At 46.5% G+C, this 23,541-nt stretch overlaps 1 protein-coding gene across 1 annotated transcript; it reads right to left on the reverse strand.

Moving 5' to 3' along the window:
• Positions 1–379: 379 nt before the first annotated feature.
• Positions 380–22,966, reverse strand: LOC111140161 (rho GTPase-activating protein 17-like). The gene is made up of 9 exons (XM_022492507.1): positions 22,905–22,966; positions 19,659–19,763; positions 14,151–14,224; positions 12,888–12,999; positions 12,554–12,630; positions 9,154–9,265; positions 5,678–5,746; positions 5,437–5,518; positions 380–648 (listed from the first exon to the last, which is right to left on the reverse strand). Exons 2-9 carry the CDS (start codon positions 19,731–19,733, stop codon positions 443–445), a joined length of 807 nt encoding a protein of 268 aa, XP_022348215.1. The 5' UTR covers positions 19,734–19,763; positions 22,905–22,966; the 3' UTR covers positions 380–442.
• Positions 22,967–23,541: the final 575 nt, after the last annotated feature.

Below are 23,541 nucleotides of genomic sequence, written 5' to 3' on the forward strand. Positions count from 1 at the left end.
CTCTCCTTCTCTCTCTCTCTCTCTCTCTCTCTCTTTCTCAAACAAATAAGTAAAACCTTTTAAAACATTAAGGGGCACTAGGGCACCTGGGTGGCTCAACTGGTTGAGCATCTGCCTTCAGCTCATGTTGTGATCTGAGAGCCTTGGGTTCAAGTCCCATATTTGGCTCCCTGCTCCACAGGGAATCTGCTTCTCCCTCTGCCTCTGTCTCCCTCTCTATCTCTCTCTTATGAATACATAAATAAAATCTTGTAAAAACTTTTCTTAAAAAATGAAATTCAATGTCACAAATCACAACCAGAGTCGAAAATGAAACAATCAAGTGGGGAAAAAGAAAGTCAGAGAGTACCACACACAGAAAAGGGAAATGTTCTGTGAAACTCGTTTCATTCATAGTGTCTGTTCCAGGTAAAATGTGCAGGGTCCCCATTTAAAATGTGGGTCATGGCAACTGAAGCTGGAAAGCCGTCAGTCCATGCAGCGTAGGCGGCGGCAGGCAGGGCCACAGAGCGCCGCTCACCTCCTCCTTCATGCCCGTCTCCAGGAGCAACATGACGCAGGCTTCGATGGGCAGGGCAATCTCACGGCCGCTCCGCTTCAGGTGTTCCTCCAAGGGCGTCCCAAAGGCTGGCTTTTCCGCCCACTTATCTAGAGTAGCAAACCATCCAGTAAGACTCTCAGCGATCTCATGGCATCAGTGGGGAGTTTCTTTTCTCCCCAAACCACCAAAGGGGAATTTTTATTTTTTTATTTTTTTATTTTTTTTTTTTAAGCAGGCTGGTAGTTGAGGCTTGGGAAAAGGGGAAGCATCTGTTCTGTTTGCTTTGGTTATTTACCATTTTCTAGAACAAGAATAGGTCCCAGGCTGGGGGGTTACTTTCAGAACAGAGCCCTGAACGCTCTCCAGGGGAAGCTGTTGAGCAGAAGGCGTGAGGGGGCTCCTGCAAGGGACAAGTGGGCCGCCTGGCGCTAACCCTAACCCGAGGATTCGTCCGAGCAGACGGATTTCACTGGAAGGAAATTTACTCTCACCGTGCAAAGCACCACTGGCCTTCTATCTCGAGGACAAGAAACAGACTCCTTCAATATGAAAGAGGAAATAACTTCTTAAGATTTTAAACAAAAGCCAAGCGTCATCACACAGGACCGGAAGACGGCCGATGTGAACTCGTATTAAACGCAATATGTCCAGGACATGCAGGGCCTACGAGTGCCATCGCCCCAGCCAGGTCCCGAACATTCCGAGTAGGAAACCACGCGGTATCTGCAGCCCCAAAGCAGCTGAGGCTGAAGCCTGCGTCAGCAGTAAAGCGATCGTTTCTATTATTTTGGGGTCACATACTCTGCTTCATTCCACAAGAGGTGTGAGGCAGCTTAGCAGGAATACGCACAGTAGAGCAGTGAAACAGAAACAAGAATTTTGTGAATGGACATATTCCATTAGAACGAGAGGCATTTTGACTGGGTTTGGCCCGCCGGTGGGTGCGTACGGATCCCCAGCTGCCTGAGACGCACACAGACGCAGAAGAGGGGAAACCAGCCCGTGGAAACTACTTTGCTGAGCAACACTTAGTTTCTTCCAGAGACGGGAAGGGTTCGCGTCCTTCTCGGCACCGTTAATGGACAACTGTCACACAGCCACTTTGCTGTTCGAACCTTAGGTTCAAAGCAGGCAGTAGGACGCTGATGTGCCCCTTACCCTCAGCTACGTGGAAGAGCGGGGACGGGCCCCATCACGTGATCTGCACACAGGGGAAGGAAAAAGAGGGAACCCCCATGTCCATGGACCCAAGAGCTTTTACAAGGTTAAAATCGATGGAAAGAGCAAGTGGGATCCAGGTAGAAGAGGGGTGAGGACCAGGGAGGTGGGTGTCCTCCTCATCTCTGATCCTGGCCCCAGCCCTGGTAGCAAGAGCATCTGGGGGTCTGGCCCTTCTCAGAAGACAGAACTCTGTGACATTCCTCTCAGAGGCCAGTCCTTTCCCTGCACACTTTGTCCCTTTGAATTAAATGATTCTCAACACAAGCAGAAAATGGCTATGAGGCCCCTCCCCTGGGGGGAACATCAGAACCCCCAGGGCAGTTTTGCAAATGGCATCTGCCATCGCTGCCACTGAATGCCTGACCCTATCCTCTGAACACCTGCTGGAACTTTCTAGTTAATGCTCTATGGTGTGCCCCACCCCCAACCTTGGTGTAACATTGGCAGAGGGAGGACGTGAGAACCAGTTACCTAGACAACTCCTGAGCCAAACTGCCCGAAGGGGCTGGCCTCATCAACAGTGGACACCCCACGTTCCCAGAGACTCCCCACCCTTCTAACTGGGAAGACAAGACGAAACACATGTAAACATACAACAGTCATTAAAAAGACAAGACATGTTTGCTAAGTCATGGCCAGAAAATGGTACAGATCAGGGTCGCAGATGCGGGTGCCCACAGAGGCCGGTGAGGCCCCTGAGGTGCTGAGTCAGGATGGGGGCGGGGGTCCACTGAAAGGCAGCCCTGAACACCCCCTTAGTGCCTGCTGACCCATGTCGCCAGACTTCCAGGACTTTCAAGAGAAGCCAGAAATTGGATTGTTATGTGAAGGTGTCTGGTGTTTAAATGGTGGCACAATTTTTTGAAAAATGAGATACACCCGTTTGCGACTTCTGGCACAGACCACAGACATTAGAATGACTTGGGAGACAAAGTGTTTGCTGCTGGCTTCAAGGCAGGGAGCTGGGGGCTCTGAATGAAACAGACCAGGAAGAAGGGCTGAGAAAAGACCAGGATCTTGAGTCTCAGAATTTACATTTGATTCCATAGCTCTTGCTCAAGGTGACAAGAGCCCAGAGAAGGGGGGACGGTGTGAGCAGAGCAGACGGCCCAGCAGAGGGCAGAAAAGATGGACCCCAGCTACAGGGTATGGAGAAGGAAGGACAAGATGGCTCCAAGGTCAAGTCTGCATGGTTTGAAGGGAGGTGGCACCCAGGAGACACAGAGGAGAAAAAGACAGCTGGTTTTGGGGGAAGAATCAGCTTGCTTTCTGGGATGCATTGGAGTTTCTGGGGACAGCCAGAGGAGTCTCAGAGGGAACCAGCACTGAGGTGGCTATGAGGGTGAAGACACGGGGGACATGAGGGCTGTCACCAGGAGGGAACTCTGGGGACAAAGGGATGAGGAAGGGACATACACAGCCCTAACAATGGAAGACACAATCAGGTGCAATGAGGGGCACACGTTCCATCAAGGGAGAGACAGCCCAAGCCACATCAGATGCCAGAATCAAACAATTAAGAGCCTGGTCCACTGGGAACTGCAGTATTTTTTACTCTTAATAGAAGGGTAACTGGGAGTAGAAGCAAGACTGTGCACAGTGTGAAGGGCTGGCTGGTGGAAACGAGACATTCAGAGAGCCTACCAGAAGAACAGAATAGAATGAGACTGAACAGGGCACTGTGTTGTGAACAGGCAGGTACCAAGTCGGGTTGGCTGACAGTGCGTGTGAGATTGGGGTGCGCAGGGGTACAGTGCTGTGGGGTCAAGGTGTTTTTTTTTCCTACTGTAAGGATGCTCTGAGTCTTTCTGAAAACAGAAGAAGAAAAAGAAAGAGGAAGATAGGAACTAAGACAATAGGGAGATGGGAGGACAAGCAGAAGTGGAAGGGGTTGAATCCCAAGGCTTGGCAACCTTGGAGAGAAAGATGGATCATGTTTCCTTTGTTGGGTTTCTGCTCCGCACACCTGCTCCTTGTTCCACTCTCAGCCTCCCCCCTGCCCTCTTCCTGTTCCCTGTCACTTGCTGGCATACTTCTCTAGGGAAAATAGACTTGGGGGGAAATAATTGTTTAAAAAAAAAAAAACCCAAAAAAAAACCTTGGGGAAAAAAATCGTTAAAAAAAAGTTTACAGGGTGCCTGGGTGGCTCAGTCAGTTAAGCATCTGCCTTCAGCTCGAGGTTTTGATCTCAGGGTCCTGGGACTAAGCCCCGCATTGGGCTCCCTGCTCAGCGGGGAGTCAGCTTCTCCTTCTCCCTCTGCCCCTCTCCCCTCTCATGCTCTCTCTCTCTCAAATAAATCAATAAAGTCTTAGGGGGGAAAAAAAAGACCTGCTCACGAACCCCAATCTTCTCTTTTTTAATGCTTATCAGTCAGCTCCAAACCAGACTTTAATGCATTCAAAGTCTAAGACGATGATGGTTCCTATTCCGTCCTACACAGGGCCAGGCACAGGGTAGGTAATCCCACAGATACACACTCTTGGCATTTGGAACTTGCCCCGCTAGAGCCTGCCCCTTGCAAGGCTGAATGTTTGCCAGCAGCTTCACTCCTTTGCACTGCAACTCAACCTCATCATCCCCCAACAAGGATGTTAGATCACTTAGGAAAGCAAGGGCAGCTCATCCTAGGAAGAGTCAATCAGATGCATTTACTCAAGATGGCTGAAGGTCTGACTATGCAGGTGGTCAAGATAGAATTTTCGAATTCTGTCATCCAAAACCTTTCATGCACAAAGCCAGAAGCTGTGGGGGCCCTCCTCAAACTAGGAGAAGTGACAGCCTTGAGGACGGCAGTTAGTGTGCACACCCCCCAACACAAACATCCCACCCATATACCTGCTGACTCGCTTCCCAGATCACAGAGTCACCACACTCAGCACCCGGCTTGATCCTCTTCAGCCCATACCAAAGATTCTGCAGGGGGAAACTAAGCTCCCAACGTGTGGTCTACGCAAGCAAGATAGTATGAGATAGCCAAAGAAGACAGGGCAACTTCTGCCTCAGCTGTGTCTAATGATCTCTGCTGGGAGATGCCCTGATGGCAAATCAGAGAATTAAGAGTCAAAAGCTTTAATGTGCAGGTAAAACTAAGCATCAGGAGAAAGCTCAGTCCACTCATGACTTGTGTGGGTGAAGTCGGCTGAGAGCCTGGGTACAGTGGGCAAGATATGAATGCTAAGAACCAGAGCCTTGTGGGATCACAAGGAAGAGGGGGAAGGAGGGGTCACGGCCTGATGATTCAGTGACGCTGATGATGGGCCCCCAAGTACTGGCTTCTAAAATTCCTTTCAGAAGGTCCACAGTATCTTCCCCAGAATGTATGCTCTTGGAATCACAGGGTCAGAATTGAACCCAATGGACTGAATAACGGACTTGGAAGAGGGTAAGACCGGAAGACCCATGCAGGCAGCCATCCCCAAAGGGTCCAGCTTTCTCCACAACTAAAGATGTCAGAACCGCTGCGAATGTCCCATTAGTAGGTTAATCTAGGTTTGGAAGAAATTAGAGAATGTGGCAAGGAAAGATGAAATTATGCTGGGAGATAGTACTCTCCTAGGCAGAGAGGCGTTACCCAGAGGAGAGGCATGCAAAGGAGTCAGGGGGAAGAAGAACAGAGGCAGAAGTGGTAGAGGCTTAGGAAAGGGGGCATCAGCCAGCACGCAGGTTACATTACCTTGATGGGCTCGCATTTCGGGAAGGGCCTTTTCTAAGACTGCTAATGCTTTTCTATGGTAATCTGCTTGGGCTTCTAATAACTGAGAACAGACCCACATTCAAAAACAAAAGTAACGTTAGCATCGGATGGACACACACACAATGGCTGAGCAAAACCAAAAATGAAATCTTTTGCAAAAAAAGCTAAAATGACTCAATTTTTACAATGCTTTCATATTTCGGCAAGGCGAGGTACTTACCGTAACAAAGAATTTGCCATACTCCCCTTCTTTGGCCATAAAGTTGTACATATCTGCGGCAAGTTGATCCTGGTGAGTGGAAGGGAAGACAGGTCACTGAATAAAATGGCATCTGAGAATTAGTATTCGTGGACTCTTAGAGCAAAATGTCATGGAATGAGCCATGGATTAAATGTCCATCAACTGGTGGGGCACCTGGATGGCTCAGCTGGTTAAACATTGGCCTTCAGGTCAGGTTATCATCCTGGGTCCTGGGATCGAGCCCTGTGTAGGGCTCTCTGCTCAGTGGAGAGTCTGCTTCTCCCTCTTCCTCTGGCCCTCCCCCCACTCATGCTTGCTCTCTCTCTCAAATAAATAAATAAAATCTTAAAAAAAACAAATGTCCATCAACTGGGATGACAAAAATAAATAAATAAATAAGGAAGCTTATTAGGGGAATGATAGGGGAGGATCTCCAAAATATATGACTAATATTCCTTATCAAGAAGTGAAGTATAGAGCATTATGTATGCTATGTTGCCATCTACGTGAAAATAGGAGAGAAAGAAGTGTTATATTTTTACTGCCACATGTGTATAAAATAAATATATAAATAAAAACTTGAAAAATGAATTAAGAAAAAAAGAAAAGGTAGAGGAAAGACCTGGCATAAGTGGAGCTCAGTAGTGTATGGGAAGACTAGAGTATCTGCGTTTTGCATGGGGCTCTGGTCTAGGAAAGTAAAAACATTACCCTGGATTTTGTAAACACAGATCTGCCTTCATGAGGCTCCGAAGTTTGAGTTTACTGTATGTGTGGTCCAGGGATCCTCAAACTGAGAAAATTTAGTTAAGAACGGCCTCAAGTGGCACCTAGGTGTCTCAGTCGGTTAACTCTCTGATTTCAGCTCAGATCATGATCTCGGGGTCCCAGGATTGAGCCCTGCATTGGGCTCCCAGCTTGGCGGGGAGTCTGCTTTTCCCTCTCCCTCTGCCCCTCCCCCCTGCTCATTTTCTCTCCCTCTCTCAAATAAATAAGTAAAAATCTTTAAAAAAAAAAAAAGATCTCAAACTGGTAACACTCTCTAGGGAGAATCACTGCCAATACCTAAGGGTCCCACAAAGTCTTAAAATGAGCTGACAATACAAAATTGCAAAACATATGATACAAAATTGCAAAACACAGGAGGCAACAATCCACCATGAAGCAAAAGCCCACCACTCTCACAGAGGAAACAGAATTACCAAAGACTGTTATGATAAGTATATATAAAATGATTAAACATTAAAAAGAAATAAGCACTATCTGTCAAATAAATAAAATCTTAAAAAAAAAAAAAGAAAGAAGCAGCAAAAACAATAATCCACCATCAAAGAAGGCTGGCTTTGAGGAATTAGAACCGAAAAACACAGTAAATGAAAGTCAAAACTCGATGTTAATTAATTATAAGTAGATAAGACCTAGCTAAAGAGAAAATCAGTGAAAAAAAGAACTTAAATCTCAGGAAATTACCCAGAAGTTAACATAAAAAGAGACAAACTATTTTCACCATTTGAAATGAGAAGGCATGGCATGGAAGTTGAGAAGACACATCAGCCCATAACACACCAGCTCAGACTCCTGAGACCGCTGCCAAATTCATGTCTGATAAGTACCCGATAGCTGAGATCCAGGTTAGACTGGATCTGAGGAAAGCTATGTAATTACATTAGTGAAGTTACGACTTTTCTGAACAAGAATAAGCCATTATGAGACTATTTTATCAGCAGCATTTATCCAAATATCATCTTTTTAAATGCAAAGGCTATGTATGACATGACTTTGTGAGTTCAGTTTTAATTCCTATCCACTATATTACTTTCAAAAAGTCATTTTACTGCAGTTAACTGACCTTTTTTTTTTTTTTAATTTATTTATTTATTTATTTGATAGAGATCACAGGCAGGCAGAGAAGCAGGCAGGGAGAGGGGGAGCAGACTCCCTGCTGAGCAGAGAGCCCGATGTGGGTATCAATCCCAGGACTCTGAGATCATGACCTGAGCCAAAGGCAGAGGCTTAACCCACTGAGACACCCAGGCATGCCTCTGCAGTTAACTGATCTTAAAGTTCACTATCTTGAAGAATGAATTATAGTATGACCTAAACAAACTAAAATATTATAGTCCTAACACTATCTGAAAGGATAGACTCCATTTTCAGAAAATGATGAATAATAAGACGAAGAAAAACGCAGATCTTAAGATTCACCAAAGCCTGTTTCTTTACCACCTCAAATAACATTTAGAATAAAGAGCTATCTTCACAGATAGATGTAGTCACTTAACCATCTAATCTGAATTTATTTTAGGAGATAAAAAATTATATTTCTCCCCATTACAAACCAATTGTCCAGCAACATTTAAAAATAATCCTTTCCTTCTCTGTGGATATACAATGACCCCCTTTACTATATATTCAATTGTTTAAAATAATAGCATTGATTCTAGAAAACCTATGCTATTCCACAGATTATTTTTGTGGCTCCTGTGCTTTTTTTTTCCTCTTGTGCATTTTTTTTTCCTCTTGTGCATTTTTTTTTTTTCTCTTGTGCATTTTTTAAAAAAGATTTTATTTTGGGGGCTGCCTGGGTGGCTCAGTCCATTGAGTGTGTGACTCTTGGATTCGACTTAGGTCATGATCTCAGGGTGGTGAGATAAAGTCCCACAAAGGGCTCAGTGGGGAGTCTGTTTAAGATTCCTCTCTCCCTCCACCTCTGCTCCTCTCCTGGCTAGTGTGCGTGTGCTCTCTCTATATATAAATAAATAAATAAATAAAATCTTGAAAAACAAAGTTTAAAAATGTATTTTTAAATAATCTCTACACTCAGTGTGGGGCTCAAATTCACAACCTCAAGACTGGGATCACACACTCCACTGACTGAACCAGCCAGGTACCCCTGTTGTGCACTGTTTTAATTGGTGTAACTTTGTATGTTTTGCTATGGTTTTCTCCCACCCATTTTTTTTCACCTATTCTTTATTTTAAATAAGCTCAGATATTTTTGTTATTTAAAAAAAAATCCTACTCGAATTTATTTTATTTTTTAAAAAATTTTTAAAGATTTTATTTATTTGAGAAAGAGAGAGAGAGGGAGAGAGAGCATAAGTGAGGTGGGGAGGGGCGGAGAGAGAAGTAGGATCTCTGCTGAGCAGGGAGCCTGATGTGGGGCTTGATCCCAAGATTCTGGGATCATGACCTAAGCCAGAGACAGATGCTTAACCAACTGAGCCACCCAGGCACCGCTGCTTCAGTTTTTTTTGAAAAAGTCTTATTCTCATTATAAAGTAACACAGGGTCTTAGAAAATAAAGAAGAAACTAAAACCCACCTTTCCTATCATGCAGAGTATTCTGATAGGACTTGTGTGAAACACTAAATAATCTGCAGGATTTACCCTTTCCTCTGTCATTTGCAAGAACCAGGCTGATGCAACTATTATTTATCAGGGAAGTCTCGTACCTTGCACAGTTCTACTTTATTTCCAGCTTCATCCATCTCTTCCTTTAGGGTATCTATTTTTGACGGAAGCCCCTGGAAGTTGGTTCCTGAAGATTTGTGAGCCTGGTTCCACCTGCAAAACATGGGGGCAACCAGCATCTGAAAAGCAGCTGCACATTCTCGACCTTGTAGAATCAGGGCCCTCAAGGAGACAGATTTTCTCCAAAACATACAGCATACATCGGATGCTAGCCTCTCTTGAGCTTATCCTCCAGGAATGGAAGCAAGCATGACAGGACTCTTGCAAAGCTATCTGCTCGGAATATAATCTACCACATCTTGTCTCATACATGCCCCACTGCTGGAAATCACGTCGCAAAACCCCTTTCTGGTGTTGTCCAATCGTGGCATCCTTGCAGTGAAACACCCTTGCACTTTCCTGCTTTGACCTGGAATGTTCCTGTGCCACTGGGAGTCAGTCCTCCTCTTGGGCTCCTATGACTCTTCCTGCTACCATCCTCAGCTGTGATTACTGCCATCATGTAAAACCCAGAACTTCAGTCAAGCAGCTAGCAATTCAGAGGTAGCAAAAACTTGTAGAATAAAAAACAGTTCTTAGAATTAATATACTAAAGACCAAATTTTCAACAAATCTGAACTGTCACGTGGAATATTCGCATTCCCTTTACAGTAGGTGAGAAGTACTGAAAAAAGGAAGAATTATACCATAGCAAGAATAGGCGAGTACAGGGGGAACAGTAATCTAAAACAATCTCCGTGTGGTTTTCAAGTACGCTTTGACCTTCTGTTTGAGTCTGGATTATGTGTGCTATTCTGGAAAGTGCCAGCAATTTCAATGTAAACATGGATATTATAGAGATGAAAACCCATACTAGCAATTCATCAAGCTTTCCAGCTGCTGCTCTGTGCCCCCCACCCCACCCCAACAGTATGCTCTGCCTTCTCTCCAGCTCCTGATGTGAGGCACTTCCCCACAGTGGAGCTTCGGCGAGTCTGCCAAGCTCAGCTTAGTGAGGCTGTATAGTGAGCACACAGAGCCTGGACTTTGGAGTCAGACATGCTCAAATCTGAAGCCTGGCTCTCCCGCCACTAGCTGTGTGACCTTGGGCGATGACTTAACCTCTCTGTGCCTCAGTAAACTCATCTATAACACGAAGACAGCCAACACCGTCTGCCTTGCAGAACCATCATAAGGAATCAGGGAGAGAGCAAATACATATACATATGCATGCATATGTGTGTGCAGATTATATCTGCCTTATAACTGATTCCTGCTTAGAAAATAAGCAGTAAGTAGTCATTAGGTAGGATCATTTTCCTCCAGGGAAGAGCCACAGGAAGAAGTAAAGAAATTCCACTGTCTGTTTCTCTGATACCTGCTTTGATTGGTTAAGTGGACAAGACCATGAATGCAGATCAAGAATCTGTGTTGAAATCCCCTCAAGGATACATGTACCGTACATGTGAAGCTTCTAGCAGATAAGCATCTATTATGTCACTCAACCAACTCTAGTGAGGGAGCATTCACAGCCTCATTTAATTAACCATTAGAACATGCTTCCTTATTTGGAGAAAAAAAAAAAAAAAAAAAAAAAAAAAAATTTCAACCTCAGGGTGGCCTCCACTCCCAGTCCTGGCCCAGATGATTCTGTCCATGTGACAAGGAGATGAGATGGTGGACTTTAAGCCAGGGACCTAGCTCAGACGTTTATCTTCTCTGAGGCATGAAGCAAGTCATGTGGGTACTTTGTGCAGGTCCCTCCCTGATTGATAAAAGAAGTCTCTTTTCAAGAGGAACTAACCCACTGACCCCTGTTCCCTCTCCTATCCTGAGGGGCCTTGGCACTTGTACCTAGCATGGAGTCTGACACAGTAAGCACCCAAATGAGATCTGTCGAAAACATGAATGAGCAGAATGATAGGAACTGGTGGAAGAATCAAGTGAGCTGACAGACCATGCACGGAGCTCAGGGCCTCACACGTGGCAAGTGTCCGGTAAGTGGTGGCAATTATTTTTACCATGATCATTACCTTTTATGAGCTCAATGTTTCTTAAATCAGGACAAGTGATTTGTACATTGAATGGAGTGGTGTTTCTCCCCCTACCCCGTCCCTCAAAAAAGTAGATCTTAAATCAGTGGTGCATTGATACTCAGTGGTATTTTAGAAACGAGGAAAGGTTGCCTTGTAGAATTGCTACCCATGTTCTAAATCTGCAATAAAAAAAAAAAACATGTCCCAGGTAGAAGCTCAGGAAATGATGGCTGTCTCTCCGTGTATCTGCCAAAGAGAAATAATCGTATCCACTTCACAGGACTGCAATGTGAACGCGGTTACCAAATAAGTAAGTTACAGAGATGAAGAGCACAGCATAGGCAGTACAGCCGAGAAAATTGTAGTAACACTGTACAGGGACAGATGGGGGCGACACTTAAGGTGATGAACACTGAGCAACGTATAGAACTGTCGAATCAATGTTGTGCACCTAATACAACATTGTGTGCCAATTATTCTTCAATAACAACAACAACAACAACAAAAGCAAACAAAAACAGAGAGCTAACAAAGCCACTTCTTGTTTAAATAAAGTTTTATTGGGAGACAGCCACACTTTCATTTACTTATGATCCAGAGCTGTTCCTATGCTACAACAGCAGAGTTCATTAACTGTGAGAGGGACCACGTGGGTTGCAGAGCTGAAAATACTTCACAGAAAGTTTAGCAACCTTTGTGATAAAGTCTGAGAAAGGACAGGGCCGGGGTGGCTGCCTCCATTATTTCCCACTCTCATCCGAGAAGAAAACCATGTAAGTCACTGATACAAATGCCCTTGTGGACAGAGCTAGCCTGGAATCCTGCCACGAGGCTCTGCAGATCGTCATCAGGCATCAACCCACAAGTCAGCAGCCCTCTGGGATGGGTTCTTAGTTCTATGGGATTTCCTCCCTCTTGAGAGCAGTGTTTGATCATGAAAGTATCATAACTACACGGAGTCTGGACACGGCAGGACCCTCAGAACCGCTAAGATCACAGATCTATTCCTACGGTCCCCTATCCAAGCAATGAACACTCGTAGAACATCCTGCCACTGACCCCTCTCCCCTTAAAACATTTACTTAAGTTTCTTTTTTCCTTTTTTTTTTCCCCCTGTCTCTTTTTATTGCTGATCCACTAAGAACAGGATGTTCTAACATCATCCCCATTGCCATGCTTGGGAGAATAAGCCCTAAAAAGCAGGTGGAAGTGGGTGTGACTTGGTCTACAGGTCAAGTGCATGAGTCTGGAAACCTGCGTCTTGTCCAACAACTGGCCTTTCTCTCATCTGTGTTGGGGACGAGACGGTTGCTGAGGGAGGGACAATAGTCCTGCATTATTGGTTATTTTTACAGCTCTACCTTACCTGGCTCTGACCGAATCCCAGTCTAACACCAATTTAGCGAGCTGTTTCCTCTGTTTTTGGATGTTGGGAATCTCCACCTAGGAAGAACATACCACATATCGAATGGGATAAGCTTTGGGGTTTTAAACTTAACATTTGAAAGGGCAATACTTATTTACTTCTCTTGTTCTTGTAGGCATAGGATTTTGTACCCTCAATTTATTCCCCTTACTTCCAAAAAGAAGCATACATCAATGCCACTGGTTACTGTTAAAATCATAGACACAAGCAAACCATTCACCACGCAGCCCACACTAGTCTTAGCTTTTCTGTGCCTCCCGGCAAAAGCACCCACCTCTGCTATGCTGCACAGAGGCTCCACAATCTCTCTCTCAACAAAGACTTCATGCTGTGTAAGTTCTAGAGCCAGCTGATTCTCGGCATCACCACACGTCTCCAGCATCTTCCTTTAAAAACACAAGACACCCCCACAAGCATCAGGCACCTCATTACTGTATTGGGCCAGTTCGGCTCTCTACGTGATGGGAATGCATTAGGGGGCCACGCCGTAGAACCTCAAAAACGTTATATGTTTTGGGCATTGCCTAAAATGTGAGTCTACAGATTTATGCTTTAGGATGAAAAAGACTGTTAACACATATATGTTATCAAATGTGTCTTATGCCTCTATGGAATTGATAACTATCTTGCATGGTTGACATTTCATCTGTTATTGTACAAAATATTAAATTTAGGTAGCCAAAGAATCTGTTTTTTATTTTTATTTTTCTATTTTTTAAAATATTTTATTTATTTATTTGAGAGAAAGAGCAGAAGACAGAGAGCATGAGCGGGGGAGGGGGCAGAAGGATGGGGAGAAGCAGACTCCCTGCTGAGCAGGGAGCCTGATGTGAGGCTTGATCCCAGGACCCTGGGATCATGACCTGGGCCGAAGGCAGACGCTTAACCGGCTGAGCCACCGAGGTACCCCTGTTTTTGTTTTTGTTTTTTAAGATTTTATTTATTTGAGAGAGAGAGAAAGCATGAGAGAAAGAGAGAGCACAAGCAGCGGGGGGGGGGGGGGGGGGGAGGGGGGGGGGGGGGGGGGGGGGGGGAGCAGCAGAGGGGGAGGGAGAAGCAGACTCCCCGCTGAGCAGGGAGCCTGACATGGGGCTCAATCCCAAGACTCTGGGATCATGACATGAGCCGAAGGCGGATGTTTAACCAACTGAGCCACCGAGGTGTCCCCTAGGAAGTGACTCTTAAGGACCAGAAGGGACTGGTCAGACTGGTCAGTTGTAAACCTGAGTCAACAGCTGGAACAGCAAAGAGATCCGTTCTTTATACCCAAGCTCAGGGAAATAAATATGGACCCTATCGATCACTTTTGCTCGCAGCCTTTTCAGTCTGTCTCCAGCCCTGCTCCCACTAAATGGAAGATTCTCTACCATCCCAGTGGCCTGGACCCCACTTTTTCCCCACAGACACTGCACTGTTCTCCTGGTGGATGAGCCACACCGTCACACTCATAGTCACCCTGTCACACAGATGGCTGCCCCCCCACCCCCGCTGACCCACGGGGCTCTGCGCTCTCTCCCTGAAAGCAGCCAACTCTTACCCCAGCAGAGATTCTTCCAGTTGAGTTGATGCTTCTTGCATGTTCTGAGCGAGAGCGGTCAGCGGGAGTTTTTTCTGGAAGGCAGAAGACAGTGTGTTGGTTTCACTATTATTGACACCCGTTCTTGAAGACCTGCTTCAGGTCACCCTTCAGTAATTTCTCCTCCAGGAAAACCACACAGGTAAGACAGAGCCTGTCTGGATTCAGGTTCTGGTCTCGAAGGCAGAAGCTATGTGAGCTCTATGTCCATGTCCTCATGCCTGGGTAATACAGAGGCATGGTAACAACACAGGTGTCCCAGGGCTGTCCGTCTAAGGAGACGTTCAACGTCAAGTGCCCAGCACGCGGTAAGTGCTCAGTATGTGCTGACTGCTAGTATTGTTGTGGTTGCTGTTAGCTGTCATTTTTAATTACTTAAGTGCATATTGTGTCCCAGATACTGGGAACAGAAGACACAGACTTTGCTCTCTGATGATCATAACAAATACGTAAAATAAAATGCTTAATTTCAAAAACTTTTGCTAAAATATTCATTCTTTCTTAAGATTTATTTATTTATTTTGAGAGAGAGAGAGAGGGAGAGAGAGCAGGGAGGAGCAGAGGGAGAGGGAGAGTCTTAAGCAGACTCCGTGCTGAGCCTGACACAGGGCTCGATCTCACGACCCTGAGATCATGACCTGAGCCAAAACCAAGAGTTGGTCATTTAGACAACATTGCTACCTAGGTGCCCTAAGAATACTCATTCTTAAACTGGCTCTTAATTTGGCTGTAATCATAACGAAATAGCTTCAGTTAAGTATCTAAAAATATCTGGCTAAATGTCTGAAAAAGGTTTTTTTAAGGTATTTGAGCCCAAAGCCTATTAGTGATTCCTTGTTCAGCTGGAAATGACCATAACGATCCTCTAATTAATGTTCTAATTGTCCAGCCAAGGGACCTGAAGCCCGGGGAGGTCAGGTGGACTGGCCAGGCACCCCAGTGAGGGGCCCCAGAGCCAGAACCCCGTGCCCATGGCCTGAGCCCAGGGTTAGGGCCTTGCCACCACGGGCTGATGGCTCATCTCAGAATATGGGTCGAAGGGGCCTGGAAAGTACCAGGGGCTGGCGATAACACAATCTGCTAACAAAAAAACCCGCGTTCAGTGCTGCAGGGCTCCAAGCGGCTTTGCCTCCCCAGTATAAAGGGCCCTCACGGCAAAGACACAGGGTCCATACTGCCGTGGCACTGTTGAGCCTTGACCTGTCGCATGTCACCTGCCTTCCCTGCTTTCAGAGGGTTCCGTGCAATACTTGCACCACATTTGCTTGCATTGTAGAGAATGTCTCTGGAGGGCTACACAAGAAACTACCAGTGCTGGTCATTCGGAGAGGGCAGCAGGGTGCCCGGGGAACAGGACTGGGACAGACCTCGCTTTACCTTCTCCTGTACATACTGGATTTTTCACCATGTAAATATGGTGAAATATACTATATATAAATATGCTATTTATACTATTTATACTAAATATACTATAAATATACTATTCAAAACAGTATTTGAAATGCCAAGATAAACAACAACAACTGTATTTACCCATCTCTTATCTTCTCAAGTTGTTTTCAGGTAACTAAATAGCAGGCCTCACCTGCCCCACAAGGAGACATTCCCAGATTCTACACTTCAAGACTAGGAAAACAGGAGAAAACGGGCAGCGTGCCTTGAACATGGTGAGCGTAATTCAGACATTTTCATAATGCTGCCTGCCTTTTTCTTTCTTTTTAAGGTTTATTCATTTTATTTGAGAGATAGAGAGAGTGAGCATGCAGACAGGGGTGGGGAGGGACAGAAGGAGAGGGAGGGGGAGAGAGGATCTCAAGCAGACTCTGTGCTGAGCACGGAGCCCAACGTGGGGCCTGATCTCATGACCCCGAGACCATGACCTGAGCGAAAACCAAGAGCTGGACGCACAGCAATGCACCCAGGCACCCCAGTAATGCTGACTTTCTGAGGGAATTTAAATCTAGGATAAATGCAATAATCAGGAGAAATATACTTTGTGCCACTCCGGAGCTCTGGACAAAAAAAAAAAAAAAAAAATCATAAAAAGAGTGAGTCTACTTTGCAAGTATCAGAGAGCCCTGTGGTTTGCAGGCTCTGACCCCAAAGCTGCGACAATCCTGTTTTTGATGTATACAAATAAGGACATTGTGCTTACTTAACCCTGGGCTCCTTGATGAAGATGCTATCGACCACCGCCATGCTCCTCCACGATCACAGCTGCACACTGCCAAGGCACAGGCAGCTTTTTTATCGCCAGGGATTCATTTAAAAAGTTCTAAAGTCATAATTCATAAAATGTGTGCCAACTACACAAAAAGCAGTCACTCCAGGTCTCACAGGACGCACAGCATGAGCTCTGCCGTGTCCAGGTCTTAGACTGGGAAAACCACTGCCTCCGAGTCTTGTCTCTTCACACACATGCGAGCCTCTGAGAGGCTCCTCCTGTGTATTCTAGGGCCCTAGAGGCTGCTGCTGTTTTCTCCGCATTGTACGACCTCTGTGGTCACCTATCTTCTATCGTTTCTATGGTGACTGCTCCTCCCACGTGCACAGTGTAGACAGCCTCAGAGCCCTGTCTTTGGCTCTTCTGTCTGAGGCTGGAAAAGGAAGCCTCTGGCATTAGGTTTTAGAAATGAGGGTTGGGCACCTTTGCCCCTGTTGCCTAGCATATGCCCATCGCCTGCCACTCATTGCCCTCCTTTATTGTGGGGCTACCACCTCCTCCAGGAAGCCTTGCCTGACTACTTCTCTCGTCCTGTGATGCCCCATTCTTGGTCCTCCCATGATGCCCCGTGCACACTTTGCTACACATGTCATTTTATAATGATCCCTTTGCGCGTCTCTCCCCACCAGGCTGTGAGCACCTTTAAGGTGGAGACTACCTCTTCTTCATCTTCTGTCTCTAGCACTTGTATACTGTAGGCATTTGATAAATACTTGTTTGTTTGTTTTTAAGGAGTATATGGGACACCCAGGTTGTGTCTTCAAGCAGTCAGAGGGAACGACCAGACATAACAACATGAAGGACAAGGCACAAGTACGAATGGGAGGAAGCGGGAGACACCGGGACTGTCAGGGGAAATGGGGTCAGATTATGAAGGGCTTGTCATGCTGAAGAGCTTGGACTATTAATCCCACCAACGGGAAGCAGCCAGCGCCCCCTTGAAAGAGGCACCATGGGCATTAGGGGCCACTTCCGGTGTGGAATTACCCCTCCAGGCACTGCAGAATGTTTGGCATATTGGTCCCCTCCCTCCAAACACCAAAAGTGTTCCCCAGTTCCTACAGCAACCCAAAGTGTCTCTACATTTTTCCAAATCTCCCCAGGGGTGTCCTTGTGGTCCTTCTTGAGAACCATGAAGCTAAGATTTTTTTTTTTTTTTTCCAGGCAGGAAGATGACATTTCAGAACATTCTGGTGATCTGGCTGGAGACAGGCTGGAAAACAAGGGAACCAGAGGCAGGAATTGAAGCTGAGGGAATGACCTCACTGTCCAGGTGAGAGGTAATCAGGTTTTGCTTTAAGGCAAAGGTGGCAGAGATGGGAGTGGAGGTGAGGAATTCAAAAGATATTCCCAATCACAGGACTTGCTCATCAAGCAGCTATGGGAGGGTGAGGATAAAAGGAAAGGGAACCTAAAGTAACCCTACAGTTTCTGGCTTGCATAATAGGGTGGGTGGAACTTGAGAGTCAACACAGAAGGAAGAACTGGTCACGCATGCTGAAATAGACATCTGGGGAAGGAAGTGTTTTTGCTTGGTTGAGATGGTTTAGAAGTCGCTGGCATAAACACACCAGCCAGAAGCCATGAGAACAGAGGAGGTGGCCCAAGGAATGTGGCTGGGGGAATAAGGAGAAGGACAGAGCCTTAGGGTACCGTGTGAAAAGGATCGGTAGAACAGAAGCCATGGCAAGAGGAGAGGAGCCGTGGGGACAGGACCAGGGAACTGGCTCCAGTTCTGTGGGACTGGACCTGCAGCAGACATTCCTACAATCGTGGGTGTGCGCAAAGTTCCACTCGCTGGTCTATAACTACTGCAGCTGAGCAAGTATTGCACAAGAGAGGAAGAACCCTGTTGTCTCGATGTCCCATAGATGTCTGTAGGAAAAATCAAAGGGTGACACAGATCACCCACATGCCAGTTCTTCCTTTTGAGACATCCGGTGACAGACAAAACACTGCGGCAAATCACAGCTTCCCAGGATGCCCCTGAAACTATCACCTTAATGGTATGTGGGCTTCCAAGGGTTAGCATATGCAGCTGAGTCCGGATCTCGTAAACCCAAGGACGGGATGGCCCCATGACCACTGTTGCTGGTGGCACAGGAGGAAATGGATGGACACATTCGACGGTTCTCCTGGAGTTCAGCCCTCTTCCTCTCTACGACAGCATCCTGACTTCTCTTAGGGATTCACCCGGGGGTCAATAAAGCCTGTGAGCTGGAAGTGGCTCTGAAGCCCACACTCTAGGGCTGGGCCCCAATTAGCTTAAGCCAACCAGCACACCACATCTCCTCTCCAACCTCACCCCTGCCCACAGTAACCAGGGTGGAATGGGAATGTTCAGGAATGGGAAATATGGCTCAATATGGACCAATGCAATGGGAGGTGGTTTCTACTTGCCAAGGACCTGGAAAAAGAAGATTTCCCACTCCATTAAGAAAACTACTGAAGCACGCTTTCTATTTCTGCCAGACACGCACAAGGAAGCAAGCAGCTCATGGAAGCTGCTGGTGGCCAACCTGTGACCACTGAGAGGAGCCCATGTAGGGATAAAGCAGACAATGAAGAAGACAGAGGGGACAGAAGGAAAGAAAGTAGGGTTCTGGTCAAACCACTGAAATGCTAGCCCAAGTTTTACCTCAAGTCCACCCCAGCTTTTGGACGTTTCAGTTAGTAAGCCAATAAATTATGTCCATTTTCCAAGTCCATTTAAGACAGGCTTTCAGCTTTTTTGCCATCAAAGCATTCCTAACAGACATCTGTCGTATCAATGACAAATGGCTCACTAAGTCTTTAAAAGCACCTGGAGAAAATTCAGTGTGAGCAGGGCTTTTGGATCAGCAATGTCTTTTTTTTTTTTTTTTTTTTTTAAGATCTTATTTATTTATTTGACAGACAGAGATCACAAGTAGGCAGAGAGGCAGGCAGAGAGAGAGGAGGGAAGCAGGCTTCCTGCTGAGCAGAGAGCCCGATTTGGGGCTCGATCCTAGGACCCTGGGATCATGACCTGAGCCGAAGGCAGAGGCTTTAACCCACTGAGCCACCCAGGTGCCCCTGGCTCAGCAACATCTTAGGCACAAAAGAACGTTCTGGTCAGGCAGATGGCATGAGAGTAAATGGCAATACAAGGTATAAATCAGCAAGGCAACGCTGCTGCTCCTGCTTGAGGAAAACCAACGGGCTGCCGCGTGCAAAGCATCACAGAGACGCAAGGACCACGGCCCCGAGTCACATCCGCTACTCACGTATCTCCTCTCAGCATCGGTGCCGTGCTGGCCCTGGAAACATGCCATCAGACGCTTGTGCGAATGGTGACACATTGACCGAACCGTGTCCAGGCGCCGCTCGATCTGACAAAACAGAGACAAATGAGCCATTTGCAAGGGGCTGAAGAACACATCCAGCCTCTTCCTCCATGGCGCTGGCACGCAGGCAGGAAAAGCATCCCATGGTCTAAGTGTTCAGCTCTTGGGTGGACGTGGAAATGGTTCCCATTCACTTACACCAGCGATTCTCACTACTGATATTTGGGGCCAAATAATTCCGGGTGTGGGAGGGGTTTCCATCTCTCAAGGGCTAAATCTGCACGCAGGGAGGGAGTGGAGTCTGGACCAAAACCTGCCATCAGAAAGAGTGGTGGCAGCCCAGTTACACACCACAGTGCCCGCAAAGCCCGGGCTCCAGCCTGCGGGAATGCAGGTGCACACCTCAGGCCCAGTCCCACTGCCAAGCGGAAACAATCACAGGGACATTCAGAAGCGATCTCCCGCAGATGGCGACCATGCCTTCCATGCACAGGACATCAGGCTGAGGGACCAGAATCAAAGTTCTGCAATTTCCACGCAAGGTCAGTATCTTCAAAATGGCTCCTTATTGGGTTTAGGATGGGTTTTTGGCTTTGTTTTTGTTTTGTTCTGAATAAACCTCTAAAGCAGAAGGGACAGCCAAGAGTAAGAAATACCGACTAAGGGGACCCACGCATCACGATTTAGCTTCCCAAAATGTTATTGCTGGGATATGGCTGTTTATGGCAAAGAGAGCTGCTTTTCACGGGAAGGAATGCCAAAAATGTGTATTCTGATGACTCATTAAGACTGAGTGCAGGCCCTTAGGGATGCTTTCTATTTTAAAGAAAAATCAACAAATTCAAAACAGAATGCATTATTACCCTACAATATTTTGCCCAGTGTTATGGTTCTGTGTTTCTTCCTTGAAGGTCCTCACTGCCCCAGCAGCTTTTCTTCAGAGCCAAGGCCCGACCACCAGGACCCTGATCTGGCAGGCATATAAGGAGCAGATGCCACATCACCTCCCCCCGATCTTATAATGACCAGATTTTAAAACACTGGAAAAATAATACACACTCTTTACTTGCCAAGAAAACAGGCAAAATCAAAACCAAAATAAACAAGAGCACCCATCATTTCACTTTGATTCTGATTGCCACGAGAAAACTGTCAAGTTCACAGGAACGGGGGCCTCCGTGTCTTTTGTTCACTGACTTCTCCCGAGTGCCTGGAATGCTATCTGGTTCGCAAATATAAGGTGTTCATTTAATATCTGTTGAAAGGACAAGTATGCATCCCGTCTCTGGGCAAGGTAGTAGAAAAACAATAGTAAATAAGTTGAGGTTCTCACCCTCCCGGGATTCACAGCCTCCCAGGGAATTGCCACACGAGCAAAATAAACTTAACAGTGAAAAACAAGAGGCAAAATAGAGCCTCCTGAACTGATCTAAGAGGCAGGGGCACACAGAGCAAATTCAGGGAAGTTTCACACCAGAAACAAACAAACAAATCTCTGTGGCTTGGTATCCATCCCTCCTGCTTTCCTGTTTAACCCATTAACTCCTGCTAATAACCTTATGGGGTGGATATAGCCATTATCTTCATTTTAGAGAAGTGGAAACTGGGGCACAGGGAGGTTCAATAAATCTCTGAGGCCACAGAGCGAGTCAAGGGCAGACCTGGGTAGGAAGGTTCCACACTTTTACCCATTACTCTCTTTCTTTATAGTCAAAGAAGGGGGAAACCATCTGTAGCAATGATGGCAGATGTGGAGTAAGTATCCGTGTCATGAACTGAGGTGTTCCTAGAAACTGGCACACTCTTGGGTCCCCAGTGGATGTACCGGCAAAGAGACAAGCACAGACCGTTGCCGCCTGCCTTCTATGGGAACTCTGCCATCCTTGAACTGCCTGAGAGGCCCTTGGGCTGCATCTTGGGGCTTCAAGGATTCAATGAGATCATGTGTTTACTGATGCGGGATGTGGGAGACAGAACATGGACATGAAAACCCAGTCAAGTTAAAGGTTAACTAATACCAAACAACATTGCTGGAAGTCTGAAAATGAAGTTGAAATACATGGTAAAAGCCAGTGAGGAAATATTATTAAGAACATGATTGTCTAATAAATCTGGGGGGAAAAAAAAACCTTCTAATCCTTAATAAAAACTTCTGTCCTTTAAAAAAAGGGGGGGGGGAGGGGTGCTCTTAAAATCTTGTACCTGTGGCCGGCTGTCATAATTGAGAAGGATGTTCTGACACGGGGTGGTACAAGCCACATTCTTCTAAACCATGCTAGCTCCTTCTCTCCCTAGGGAGAGACGGAGTGTCACCTGGGAGCAGATCTTTGGTCTTCTGGGGTCAAGTGCACACACCTACTGTGGGTTATGGAAATGACACGAGCAAGGAGGCTTCAGAGAAACCTCAGTGCAGGAGGGGCTCTGTCCTTCCCAGTGTGCTCTGCGGTGAGCGGGGGAGGGGAGGTTCTGAGGTGGAGCGAAGGCATGTGTATAAAGGGTCCCAGGCCTTCTGGGAGAAACTCCGAGCCTCAGAGTTCAGGAAGCCTGTTGAGAGATGAAGTGCAGGAGCCCTGGCTGAGGTCCCCACAGGAAACACCCCTCTCTATGGAGAGGAAAAGACATCCAGGTGGGTGGCAGACCACCTCAGGGCCTCAGAGCAGTTCTGCCAGATCTGGTCATTGTCACTGAGACTCTAAGTCCCTCGGGACCCAGCTCAGCCCAGAACTGGGGAACAACAGCGTGAAAGGGAAGGAGAAGTGGAAACTCTAGGTTGGAGCCAGTGGGGCCCTCCGCCACAGCTGGCAGGGCCTGTCCCATCTAGGACACCATCCCAGCAGCAAACAACAGTCCCTCTGCCTGCCCAGGACCCGTGACCAGGCCGCAGTGCCAGTGAACTGGCCCATATACCCCACCCCAACACCTGGCACTTGAAAGCAGGACTAGCCCCATCTGAACTTCATAACATGACACCAGAGTTTCAGATCCCTTTTCCATCACCACACAGCCCAACTGCTCTTTTTAAGGATCAGAACCACACTGATCCGTTTTATTTTATTCTGTTTCGTCAGAGAATACACACATACACACATATGTCCATCCATCCATCTGCTTCCATTCTCACCTACGAGATTTGGTTTGGTTTGGTTTTCCTCTTTAAACAAAGCACCTGAAAAAGATTTTTATTACCTGTAACAGATCTTCACTGAGGACTTCTGTTTTCTCGGCTCTGTGGAGGGGGGAAAATCAAAAGTTCAGAGTTTGGAATCCAGAAATGCAAAGCAACTCAGGAAATTCAGTAATAATCATCCTGGAGCTTAAAACAAAACAGGCAGGAATGAATGATAACGTGGGGAGAAATTCCACCTATGTTTACATCAGAGGGCTGCTTAAGCAAAACCAAAGAAAACCAAAGTTTGCAGAAAATGGCAACCCTAAACAAGAATCAAGGATCGAGACCAATGGCTCCCCCACGTGGGCTGTACAGAATCCCTGGCAGGGGGGCGGGGGGAGTGTGCTGATATAAAATGCCAGTTTCCAGGTCCCACCTCTATTCTAATTTAGCAGGTCCAGGACAAGGTCCTGCTGCATTCTGAAGAAGCCCCTCCTGCCCAGAATTCAATGGCCCCAGACCCACAGACCACCCTTTGGGAAAAGCCTGCTTAGAGAAGCTTAAACTTCATTTCTTAAAATGATCATTTCTGAGTTTCACGGCCTTACTGAAACAGGTTTGTCACAAATCCAGGAACAGGATTCAACAATACCCACTCAAGATGGTAACATCTGAGCATTCTCTCTTTCCAGTATCTCATCTCGCCTTTAAAAA

This window comes from Enhydra lutris, unplaced genomic scaffold (genome assembly GCF_002288905.1).
Source record: "Enhydra lutris kenyoni isolate GAN:26980312 unplaced genomic scaffold, ASM228890v2 scaffoldscaffold204, whole genome shotgun sequence".
NCBI lineage: Eukaryota > Metazoa > Chordata > Mammalia > Carnivora > Mustelidae > Enhydra > Enhydra lutris.

Excerpts from the sequence above, each read along its gene's own strand:
- LOC111140161 (XM_022492507.1), bottom strand. The coding sequence starts at position 19,733 with ATGTGTCACCATTCGCACAAGCGTCTGATGGCATGTTTCCAGGGCCAG. Across the intron at positions 5,747-9,153 it reads ATAAAGTAGAACTGTGCAAG|GATCAACTTGCCGCAGATAT; the intron begins GTACGAGACTTC and ends TCCACTCACCAG. Across the intron at positions 649-5,436 it reads CGAAATGCGAGCCCATCAAG|ATAAGTGGGCGGAAAAGCCA; the intron begins GTAATGTAACCT and ends TTGCTACTCTAG.